At 44.4% G+C, this 12,906-nt stretch overlaps 1 protein-coding gene across 4 annotated transcripts in view; it reads left to right on the forward strand.

Annotated features, from left to right (window-relative positions):
- Positions 1 to 12,906, forward strand: part of CEP89 (centrosomal protein 89) — an 81,001-nt gene that overhangs the window by 8,097 nt on the left and 59,998 nt on the right. For all 4 annotated transcript variants that reach the window (XM_032613756.1, XM_032613757.1, XM_032613758.1 and 1 more), the window contains exons 3-4: positions 878 to 1,036; positions 3,778 to 3,964. In XM_032613756.1, coding sequence (XP_032469647.1) covers positions 878 to 1,036; positions 3,778 to 3,964 — 346 coding nt within the window. The remainder of the gene's footprint in view (positions 1 to 877; positions 1,037 to 3,777; positions 3,965 to 12,906) is intronic.

The raw sequence follows: 12,906 nt of genomic DNA on the forward strand, positions 1-12,906 counted from the left end.
CAGTCTAGGGCTACTTATTCTGCACCACCCTTAGAGTACCCAGTGTCCCATGAATTATAATGTGTTCCCATCTGTGTGGTGGGAACAGTCACTGTCCACAGCCCCGTGTGAGCACCTGGCGCTGTTCCTCTCATCCTCGTGGATGGCTCTCCCCCAGCCTTCCGTAGTGTCCTCACACTCTTGCACTGACGAGCATTTTGCTGGGCACTCAGGGGCCTTCTGCAGGTTTCTGGAGTTCTCTCTGTTCAGCTCTTTCCTTTCTGGTCTTCTTTCCTGCAAATTCTATCTGCCTTGGTGTTCCCTGACTCTCCACTCCATTTCCACACCTCGGCCTGCCTCCACCTCATTTCCTCCTCCCTGTGCTGTGACCTGGAAGTTTTCTCAGGCAGTAAGCTGGGACAATTAATTGTTTATTTTGCTTTTTCAAGCGGAGGGTAAACCCATTACTCTGTCTGTCCTTTATTATAGTTTTGAATAATTTGCAAAATTTTCAAATTCCTTTTCATTTCTTTTGTATCTTTTTATTTCTCCTTTTTTTCCCCCATTCTGATCTTTCATTTTAATAGGAACACTACTTGAATATAGACTGCCTGGATTACAGACCTGGTTTCATCTCCCATTAGCTAGGAAAGCTTAGACAAGTCATTTAATATCTTTGAAAAATGGAGATGACAGTAATATCCATTCATACAGTTGCTGTGAGAATGAAGTGAGATTGTGCGATGGCACATAACAGACTACAGGCACGTAGCCAGTAGATACACACTGAACACTGTAGAACTGAAAGTAAACCTTGATTAATTCATGTATCCTGTTGTTCAACCTTCACCTTGAGGCTTCGTGTCTCACTGGCTCACTGGGATGTTTTTGTCCATAGATCTGCTCTGGCTGCAGCCATTCTAGCAACAACATTGACTGGCCGGACTTTTGCCATTCCTCAGCCTCGCCGGAGATCCCACTCTGAGAGTGACACGACCTACCTTGAAAAGGACAGTTTCCTCGAGCCCTATGCCACCACCTCGGAGCTGAGGCATCAGTAAGGACCACGTCACGGGTTCAGCTTCCTCTCGGGACAGAGGCAGGGCAGTTCTGAGCGTGTGTGTGTGTGCATGTGGGTGCATGTGGCTAGGAGTAGAGCTTAGTACTCAGGTTTTCATCTCCAGTGTCAAAGGGATACTGTCTTGGGACATTAGTCAGTCTTGAATTGTATCCGAATTTTCTCTGGAGTGGATCTTGTTAAATTATAGCTTGTGAAGACACCGGTTGCCTTCGTGGCAGCGCTGAGCTGGTGAATTCGGTGTTGCTTTGAGGCACAGCCTAGATGGTGAGAGTTGTCAGTCTCCAGTTCTCGTGTATCTCCTCTCTGAACGGTCACACTGAATTTACCTTTGTTGACACCTACTGTAAGCTTTCTTCTTTAACATCACTTTCTCTACTGCTTGAGCTGGATTAGAGCTGACATAGAGCCAGGATCCGGGAAGGTTTCCTCCTACGGGAGAGGGCACTGGGGGAGAGCTGCGGGCCATACAGGAACCAACTGGGAATGGGTTGGGAGGTGGTCAGTGTGGGGCTGGGATGAGAGAAGAGGGAGCATGACATATGTGAGCAACTGAAGGAAGACATTTGTGGCTGGGAGGAGTCAGGTGAGGTGGGGAGTCATCCGAGATGGTGCTGGAGGAGTGGGCAGGCTGGGGGTGCCTTTGGTATCCTGTTCTGAGGTTTGGTATCTCCCCCAGGAGCAGTGGGAAGACCCTGAGGACTTTAAGGGCTTGTGGGGTGGAGGTGGGGGATGCATCACTAGATTTGCCTTGTATCTGCCATGTTGATTCAATTTTGGTTTTTGAGTTGTTTTTAACATACCAAAATATTCTTTATTTTTATGTATTAAGAGCTAGCAGTCTTTGTAGTCTCTGACATTATTGTCAAATCTAGGAAGAGTTTCCCTATTACAGCATTATACAGATGCTCACATATTTCCTTCTAGGATGTGTTTATATTTTTGGTTTTTGAATTTTAATCTTGACTCCATTTCTGAGATGTTTGAATATAGCCTGTTTTTCTCCTGGTAAGAAAATTTATACTTTGGCTGAATAAGAACTGAAGATGAGGAAGTGATTCTGAAATTCATTGGAAAGAATAAGCAGATAAGACCATAAGAGGAAATCTGGAAGGGAAGAATAGTGACTCAGGGGGAGGGCTGCATTAGCCCCATCATATATATATATATTTTTAAATAAATCTACTTATTTATCTTTGGCTGCATTGGATCTTCGTTGCTGCACACGGGCTTTCTCTAGTTGTGGTGAGCGGGGGCTATTCTTCGTCGCGGTGTGTGGGCTTCTCACTGCAGTGGCTTTTCTTGTCGTGGAGCATGGGCTCTAGGTGCACGGGCTTCAGTAGTTGTGGTGCACCGGCTCAGTAGTTGTGGCGCATGAGCTCAGTTGCTCCACGGCATGTGGGATCCTCCTGGACCAGGGCTCGAACCCCTGTCCCCTGCATTGGCAGGCGGATTCTTAACCACTGCGCCACCAGGGAAGCCCCAGCCCCATCATATTTTAAAACATTTAGTTGAAGTAGTTAAGGTAGAGGAGTGCTGGTTCAATGATAGAGAGGTGCACGTGAACACCCTGAGGTGAGCCTCGTGTTTGCAGGCATATTGAATCTTTAATAAAGGCAGCCCCACAGATGAAGGGGAAGGATTCAACAGTATATTCATTACCAGTATTAGAAAAAAGTCAGCTTTGAGCCTTTCCTGATTCATACACCAAAACAAATTCTTATTGAATGAAAAGATTAATTTTTATATACATAGAAATAAGACCATGAAATCCTATACCCAATCTCATCAAGCCTCTCAGACAGAGATGCCTGCTGTGTACTTCCGAGCTAAGAATTTGGAAGGTTAAAAAAAAAATTTTTTTTTAATCATCTGTATGTTAAAAAAATTTACAGTCAAAATAAGATCAATAGAATAGGAAAAATATTTATAGTAAAAACAAAGTCAGGGTTTTAATTTTAGTAGATGGAAAAGTTAATTTCATATTGGAATGGATGTACTACAGGCAGAGTAGATAAATGGACAAAGGCCATGAGCAGACAATTCACAGCAGAGGAACCAGGGCTCACATCCAAATACATGGAAAAATATCCAGTCTCAGGAAGAAATGCACATTTTTACAGTGAGGTTTCAATGATTTTGGCAAGTTTTAGAAAATTATTACCAACATAGTTGCAGGCTGGGGAAACGATTTTGCGCGGACGCCTGTGGACCCACGAAACGTTCCTGCTGTTGGTGGTGTAGTTTCTGTGTGTGTGTGTGTTTATACTGTTTGACTCAGCAGTTCTCCACGTGGTTGTTTGGTTTATGGGCCTAATCCTCAATACAGAAGAGATTTGCTACACATTGACATTCATTACAGGGTTATTTATGATGGTGAAAATTGGGGGAAAAAACCTAAGTAAGGGGAACGGGTGATAAAACTGGTGTATGAACCTAACCTTTTGACTTTAAAAACTTGTTAACGAGGAGGCAAATTGTATATGTATGCAGTGATAATAACTATAAAAACCTAGGTGAAAAGCTAGAAAGAAATGCTAACAGTGTACAAAGAGATGGAATTGTGGATGATATCACCCTTTAGCTTCTGTATATTTCGTAATGTGGTCGTAATACTTTACAGTGGAACTTGAGGCAGTGCATTTAATAGACGTATATGAACCTATGTGAAGCATTAAGTGGCTTGTTTGTTTCTTTTGCTCTTGAATGTTCTAATACAGACCACATAGGCAGAATGAGACGGGAAGAAGATCCTCTTTGCCATCCTTTGAAATGCTGGGCTACGAGGAGGAAGAGGACTCTGACACGTACCTGTCAGGCAGCCACAGGGAGTTGGGGGACACAAGCGCTCGCAAAGAAGAGGGAAGCGTCAGCGACGCCGTGTATGCCGTGCCACACAGAAATCAGGTGCTTGCATCGTTCCAGCGTTTCTTCTGCACCTTGACGTTAACTGATAGTCAGTTGTGTCAAGGGCGTTAGTGAGGATTTTCCTTTTCTCTCTTCGGCAGTTAATGGCTTTTGTTTGGGGGCTTATTTCTTTTCAGCATGTCCAGTCTCATTTTCTGTCTTGTTAGGCTAAAATTCAAAACTCTTTCCTTTATCTTTCAAGACAAGTCCTTCAGAAACAGAGATAAACATCTTCACATTCTTTTTTTTTTTTTTTTTTTTTTTTTTTTTGCCGTACACGGGCCTCTCACTGTTGTGGCCTCTCCCGTTGCGGAGCACAGGCTCCGGACGCGCAGGCTCAGCGGCCATGGCTCACGGGCCCAGCCGCTCCGCGGCATGTGGGATCTTCCCGGACCGGGGCACAAACCCACATCTCCTGCATCGGCAGGCGGACTCAACCACTGCACCACCAGGGGAGCCCCATCTCCACATTCTCAACATAGCTTTGCATCTGATGCTGGTCATCCTGCTCTTTCCTTTGACCCCCAAAGCTAATTTTCCTGTCACTTTTCTGTATCGATGTGTACATTGCAACATTTCTTCAAATTCATGCCTGACAAGAGGAGTATGGTCACTCGTCTCTCCTTAGCAGCAGACGTTCTTTGAGTGCTTACCCTGTGTGAGTCTGTAACTCAAACTCTCACATGCATTGATTTCCTGTTGTCTCGCTGACGTAGGTTCCGTCTACGGCCCCATCACACATGGGGGAGCCAAGGTTCAGAGAGGTTGAAGGAGCCCATTTCTCCACCATTGCCTGCGTGCCCTGGTTTAAACACTCTGCTCCCAGGGTTTTGGAAACTGGATAGCGCCATTTCTTTAACGGCAAAGGACAGCACCAGAATTTCTTTTTCCTTTCTCGCTTTCTTCTTTTTCACCATCACTATAATGTGTTATTTGTAGTGAGTATACTTATAGACTTGTAACATCCAACTATAATATATACAAATTGAATATATTGACTATCCTCCACTATATTGAATCACATTTTAAGTGACGTCAGGGAACTTATTTTGAGGAATCCTTATGTGAGTATTTCAGAAACTAACCATCACTTTCTAGCATATACAGACTTTAACATGCAGAGTTAGGTTTCTCTACAGCAAGGAGCACTGGACAGGCAGGCAGCTGCCAAGAACCCAAGGAGGTCTGCTGCAGGGCTCTAACAGGCCTATGTGAGCTTCCACTGCCCCTCTGTCTGCACACTTCCTGGCTAGTATGTTGGACCCAGGTTACAGATAGAGCTGTATCACTCAACTATTTTGGAAGTAAAGCTCGCTACCACATTTCCCTCAGAGGAGAGAGATTATAGTGACCTGTACAACCTCCTTTGTCGTTAACAGAACAGATAGTTTATTTTTCAGGCAAGTGTGTCATGGTGGCTCTAGGACCCATGTGCAGTATGGAATTTTTTTTTTTTTTTTGGCCGCTCCGTGCGGCATGTGGGAGATCCCACTTCCCCGACCAGGGATCGAACCAGCACACCCTGTGTTGGGAGTGTGGAGTGTTAACCACTGGACAGCCAGGGAAGTCTCGGAAATGTCTTTTATTTAAACACTTGAAAAGTAGAGCAAGGCAACAAACACTGGCGAGGCCTGGTGAGGGTGTGGAGGAGCTCTCTAACGCCCCCGGAGCGGAGTTGACGCCACCGCTGTGGGGAGCTGCTCGGCACTGTCTGTTAGAGCTGAACACGTACATTTTCTATAACCCAGCCCCCCGCAACTGAGAAGCAGAAAATAGCATAGCACGTTAGTGTTCTCATGCTCCAGAATGAACAAGTATTGACATCTTATCTTTTTTTTTTTTGACATCTTATCTTTTGTTTCTCGTTTTTTTGGGGTTTTTTGCTTCAGATTTTTTAATAAAAGAAAGAAAATTACACTTAGGGTTGAAATCTTTGTCTCCCATCTGCTCCATCCCTGGATAGCCATCTTCTTCTGGATTTGGGATGTGTTCTAGAAGTCTGTTTTGTTTTTGTTTTTGTTTTTGTTTTTTTTTGCGGTACGTGGGCCTCTCATTGCTGTGGCCTCTTCCTGTTGCGGAGCACAGGCTCCGGACGCACAGGCTCAGCGGCCATGGCTCACGGGCCCAGCCGCTCCATGGCATATGGGATCCTCCCAGACCGGGGCACGAACCTGTGTCCCCTGCATCGGCAGGTGGACTCTCAACCACTGCACCACCAGGGTAGCCCTATATATGTTTTTAATTGTACGAAGGTCACCGTACTGAATCAATCTTTCCACCTCTCGGCTTTTTCACTCAGCATTGAAGTTTTGAGATGGATACATGTTAATTTATTTGTCTACTCACCTCCTGATGAACATTTAGGTTATTCCTTTGCACGTTTGGTACGTGTACCTATGTGTGCTTCTTCACACTAGATATTGCCGAATTGTTCTCCAAAGCAGTGGTTCCCAGTTGCCTTCCCAGCAGCAGTGTGTGTGTGCCGGTCTCCACCTTTCTGTACATCCCAGCCAACAGGAAAGCCTTTCCCTATACAGCCCAGGAGCCGGAGGTGGAGTATTAGTAACTGATTGCAGTTGCAAGGTCTTATCATAACCTGAACATTGTCCTGGCCGGTTGCAGATGGCATGAATGAAGGGGCCCTTAAGCTGGAAGGGGATTTCAGTTTCCCACAGCCTTACAATACAATAGGGGGAGGAAGACACGTTGACCTTTTCTGAGCATTTGATATTTGCTAGGCAGCTCACACGTGCCATTTCGTTTACTTCACACCCCTGGCGGTAAGTGTGTGAAGAAACAGGATAAATAACTTGCCCAAGATCATCCAACCAACCACCCAGTGGCAGAGGCTGGATTCAGATCAGGGCAACCCAGTTTTCCCTGTTTAGAATTAAAATTTGTGTTTACAATCCTTGTGCCTATCAAGAATATTTCTTAGACATAGAGCTTTTTTCGTTTTTTTCAAACTGACCAAGTAGTCTTAAATTTATCATATGATTAAAATACATATCTTTGAAAAGAATAGATGCGTGCAGCATGTAAAACTGCTGTTTCATCACTAGATGGCGCTAGCTCTGAAGGAGATACTGCCAATGGGGGACGTTTTAATTTAAAAAAAAAAAAGTAAAATTGCCCTCCTTATTTTTACTGTAGACATTCTATAATCTCAGATAAATAATTTACAGTTTTATTCTTTTTTATCGAAGCTAGTAAGATAAGGAAACAGAACAACCCACATCAGGCAATTTGGATATAAGTCTCTACCTCATGCCTCTGTCTGTGTTTCAGGGTAGTTTGGGCAAACATCTTCATGTGAGGTGTGCACCCACTCAGAAATAGCCTAACAAATGGAAAGCAAGTCTTGTTTTCAGCAGTTGTCTTGTTGATGCCACCCAAAAGTAAGGCTGCAAGGGAAGTGGGGTGCGTGAACGTGTGGTCAGTTCCCACAACACTAGGGCCCAGTGGAAAGAGCAACGCCACAGACAGAGACCTGAGTCCAAGTCCCAGCTTCTCTAGTTCCCAGTTGTGTGACTTGGGAGGTCTGATAATGTCTCTGTGCCTCAGCTTCTTCATCTTATAAAGGACTGTGTTAGGGAGGAAACTGTCTTTGGGTAGGTAAATAATTCAACACTTAACTTTGTTGAGCATCGATTGAGTACTAGGTATTGTGCTAGGTGCTGGAGAATCAGTATAAGACAGAGTCCATAGTCACACAATTAATAATTAATTAAAGGAAGGGTACACGGTGGCATGAGACCACATAACCTTTTCTGAGAGGACTGCTGAGAGTGACAGCAAAGAACGAGTTAAGGCCTTTCTTCTCCCCTTTGAGGTCACTTGATTTTTCTGCCTGATACCTTTGTAGGTTCATTCTTTTATCTTTTGAAGTTCAGTAATATCACCAGGATTAATCGTGGTGTTTATTATTTTCTGTCCTTTTTTCCTGAAATTTAGTGCATATAATTTAATTCTGTAGACATAGATTTTCATCTCCCTTTTTTATTTTCAGGGAATATTTCCTCCCCTCTTTTATTTTATCTTTGACTGGTTTCATCATCCGTTCATTGTATTCTCCGTTGGGAGCACTAGTTATGCATTGGTTGGATATCCTTTGTCTTCCATGTCTATTATGTTTTCTGTAATCCCTTGTCCCTCCATTTCCTTTTCAGCTTCACTTTGTGTGATTTACTCTGTCTATCCTCATCTCTCTCAGCACTTGGTCACTATGTTTTATGGCTTCCTGTATAGCTTTTACCTCTGTAGTGGTTTTATTTTGCCTTTTGTTTTTGTGAGTTCTGCTGATTTACTTCACACATCTTTCTCTTGCCTTATCACTTTACCTGATCTCCTGGATCTCTTCTTTGGGTTCCTCATGTCAGCCTGTGCTGTCTAACTTCTTTGAGAGTATAGAGCTGGATTCTGGATGGCAAAGGTGGGCTCTCCCAAGTGTCTCCCTTTGGCTTCGCCCGCCCTCCCTTCTGCCCTGTGGGAGTTACTGTACGTCTCCGGGGACCATCACATCCTTGCTGTCAGTGCACCTGTCAGAGGATCACTGTGGACCTTTGCAACAAAGTGACAGTTCATGACTGTCGGAGCATCTGCATACCTGACATCTGAGGAAGTTTGGCGGCTGCTGGCATTCTCCCTCTCTTCCACATTTCATAGGTTTGGTAGCTGTTTTCTGGCCATTGACTAAGCTTGCTTGCATTTTTTCTTTTCATTCTTTCAATTGATTTCAACAGGTTTTAAGGGAGGAGAGTGTAGTCTAATTGCCTGCTACCATTTTCAGGAAGTCACCGGTAGGATGTCACTGAAGCTCCTCTGTCACCCATCCTTGCTCTTGTTGTGTTTGTGGATTTGAAGAGCATCTTGTCATAAAATATCATATATTCATTCATGTTGTTCATTTATTCGTCCAGCCAACTGCCAACCAACGAATATTTGAGTGTCTGCCATGTCCTTGGATCCAGAGAGGAATCAGTCATGCCTGGGTAAACCAGTTATCTCTAGAAACTTCTGGAGGCCAAGGAGTAGTAGGGAATCTTTTGCTGCTGTGGTTGAGGATTAGGACTGTCCCCCTTCTCTCTCCACAGTTTTTAATTTCTTTAAAAGTTTCTTTCCGTTACACAAGTATACATGAATCCCCATGTCTTATAAAAACGTTTGATACTGCATGTAAAGCAAACACTGCCCTGAAACCCTGCCATTCCGTCCCTCCTCTTCTCTCCAGGACAAGCCTCTGCGGTCACTTTGATGTCTGTATCATTTTCTTGGCTACAAATAATCAAACAGGCAAACACAAGGTTTAAATAATAGACCTTTAACTCTCTCACATAACAAAATCAAAAGGTAGGAGATTCCAAATTGTTTCAGCTGCCTGTCAAAGGCTGGCTCCTGAGATTCTCTTGGCCTGCTCTTTGTGGTCATCAAATGCAGCGAGTTCTTCCTGCAGACAGGAGGAAGCAGGGCAAGGTCCTTCAGGCTGCACTGTGTTCATTACGGGGAACATTTTTTCCTGGGAGCCTCCCAGCAGGAGGCTCACTGGTCACATGCCCATCCCTTGGCCAATTACTGGCTAAGGGGAAGAGGGTTACTATCACTATGGGCTGAGCCCACTTGCACTGAACAAAATCAGGGTTCTCTCAGCAAGGTAGAAGCGGGGCCCTGACTGCCGGGTGGGCTGCGGTGCCTGCAGTCTCCCTGTCCACATTTACACGTACACATCCCTGTGCGGATAGGAATGTCCACGGTTAGTGTATGCACGTGTAGACCATTGACTCTGCTCTACCAATGCAAGCACCTCTGCATGAGCTGGACCCCCACTGGTGGAGGTAGAAGGCCAGGATCTCAAGTCAGGCACCAGCCAATTTGCAGAAGCCACCAAGAGTGAGCCCTGTCATCTTCCAGCGGTGGGGTCTCCTCCATGCAGCAGTGAGGAGGCGTGGATTCACAAACGCTTATTTCCCTTACCATAGCGTACCAAACCAGGGGAGGTCCAGCATGCTCTCGGACTTACAAAGGTCCCAGTGCAGGCCCGCGCGGTCCCTCTACCCTACAGATCAAAACTGCCCCTCCCAGAGTTAGTCCTTGGTCCACTGCACAATCTGACCACACTCTTGCCTGGACTTTACCCTGAGGTGGAGCTAACTGAACCCTTCTGTTGCTCCACCACTAGTGTCTGTCCCTTTGGGCTGGGGTTCTTAGGTTGGCATCATTGATCTGAGGTGGGGCATCTGGGAAGGTGCCAGTGCCGTTTGGGGCTGCACCCTTTGCGTCCTCAGGGTTAATCACCGCTGGCTCTTACAGTTGGCTCGCTCCACAGTCACAGGAACCTAGACGCTGCAGCTTCTTTGCCATGTTGCCAGGTTTTCCAGTATCTTGCTTTCACCTCCAAGTAAGAGAAGATGTCACAGATTAGCTTTGCATAGTTTTGAGCTTTATATTCATGGAATCATAGAACGTGTATTATTTTGCACCTGACTACATTTTTAGGTGTGTACAAATTTAAAATTATATCTTCCTGGTAAATTGAACAGTTTGTCACTATGAAGTGAACCTCTCTATCTCTAAAGAGGTTTTTTGCCTTAATGTCTATTTCATCTGACATTCTCCATCTTTCTTTTTTTTCTAATTAATTTTTAAATTTATTTTTGGCTGCATTGGGTCTTCGTTGCTGCTCATGGGCTTTCTCTAGTTGCAGCGAGCAGGGGCTACTCTTAGCTGCAGTGCACGGGCTGCTCGCTGCGGTGGCTTCTCTTGTTGTGGAGCACGGGCTCTAGGCGCGCGGGCTTCAGTAGTTGTGTCTCACAGGCTCTAGAGCGCAGGTTCAGTAGTTGTGGCACACGGGCTTAGTTGCTCCTTGGCATGTGGGATCTTCCCAGACCAGGGCTGGAACCCGTGTCCGCTGCATTGGCAGGCGGATTCTTAACCACTGTGCCAGCAGGGAAGTCCCCTCCATCTTTCTTTTGTTTGATATTTGCGTGGTCTATTTTTTTCCAACCTTTAATTTTTTTTGGCCATGCCACGCAGCCCCAGCAGTGAGAGCGCCAAGTCCTAACCACTGGATATCCGAGGAATTCCCAATCCATCCTTTAATTTTAACCTTTCTATATCCTTATGTTTAGCTCTGTCTTGTAAATAGCATCTAGTTGGTTTTTTTTTTTTAAGTTTACTGAGATATAATTCACATACATACTATTCATCCATTTAATGTTTACAATTCAATGCAGCATATGGTTTTTGTTAACTAAGTTTGACCAACTTTTCCTTTGTCTTTTTACTGGACCATTCGGTTCTTTTATGTTTAACATTTTATATGGATATATTTGAGTTTAAATGTGCCATCTTTATTTTTCCTACTTGTCCTATTACTCTGTATCTCTTTTCCTCTTCCATTCTTTTGGATTGATGGTTTTTTTAGTTCTATTTCTTTCCCTCTACTAGTTTGCAAATTATACTGGCTTGTTTTCTTTTCTGATAATTACCCTGTAAATTCTAGCATGTACATTTTACCCTTTAAAATCTGAGTTAGTGTCCTAACCAGGAGGAGGATGAAGGAGGTTAGGCCAGGGCTACAGACGGATGAGGGAAAGGCCACTCCTGGCATCCCTGATGGCAGCACTGTGGCTGAGTTGGCCGGCTTCTTCCTCCCTTCCTTCAGTACCCAAACAATTTTTGTTTTAGTAACCAGGTGATTTTCATACTCAGAAGTATGTAATAGTTTTAAAAATGTTTTAAATTAAAACTTTTATATTAGAGTGTTTTTAGAATATTGTCACAAATTCTTTAGGCTTACTTATCGCTGTATGAAATATACACAAAAGGCATATTAGCCATAAGTGTACAGCTCAGTGAATTTTTACAAAGTAGCCCCCATGCAGATTAAAAGAAAAAGAACAACACTACTAGGACCCCAGAAGTCCTCCTCTGTGACTGAGAGGACTCACTACTCCCCCAAGAGTTAACCACTGCCCTGACTCCGAAAGTAGACTGGATCTTAGAAAATCACCATAGGTTAGTTTTGCCTATTCTGAGGATTCTATGACTTTAATCATACAGTACGTATTCTTTGGAGTTTTTGAGTCTTCTGTCATTGTGTGTAGCAGTTGTTGGTTCGTTCTTATTGCTGTATAGTATCCAGTTGTACAGTTATAACATCCAATTAGTTATTCATTTTACTGAAGATGAATATTTGGTTGTTTCCAGATTGGGGCTTTTAGGAATAGTGCTGCTATGAACACTTGTGTGTATATATGTATATTTCTGGTGGGTCTATACCGCTCATATATACTGATGAGTGATATATGTATGGTCATAGGGCATATGTACGATCAGTCTTAGTGCTAGTAGATGCTGCCAAACATTATTTTCCATAATAGGGTATCTTTAGCATTTTCTTTTTTTTTTAGTTTATTTATTTACTTTTGGCTGCGTTGCATCTTTGTTGCTGCGCGTGGGCTTTCTGTAGTTGCAGCGAGCAGGGGCTACTCTTCATTGCGGTGCACAGGCTTCTTATTGCGGTGGCTTCTCTTGTTGCAGAGCATGGGCTCTAGGCACACAGGCTTCAGTAGTTGTGGCACGTGGGCTCAGTAGTTATGGCTCGCAGGCTCTAGAGCGCAGGCTCAGTAGTTGTGGTGCACGCTTAGTCGCTCCGCGGCATGTGGGATCTTCCTGTACCAGGGCTCAAACCCACGTCCCCTGCATTGGCAGGTGGATTCTTAACCTCTGCACCACCAGGGAAGCCATAGCAGTTTCGTATTTCCTTGATAAAAGTGAGTAGCATAATATATCTTTGATAGGGTGAACAAGGCAGGTGGGTTCCTAGGAGACAAAACCTAAGAGGTCATTTCTTTTTAATCCCTTCAGATGATGAGTAGAGTGGGAGACCTTTCTGCTGCTCTGAGCTGGGTCGCCCTGGAGCCCTGTACCCAGAGCCTGGTGGG

This window comes from Phocoena sinus, chromosome 19, assembly GCF_008692025.1.
Source record: "Phocoena sinus isolate mPhoSin1 chromosome 19, mPhoSin1.pri, whole genome shotgun sequence".
NCBI lineage: Eukaryota > Metazoa > Chordata > Mammalia > Artiodactyla > Phocoenidae > Phocoena > Phocoena sinus.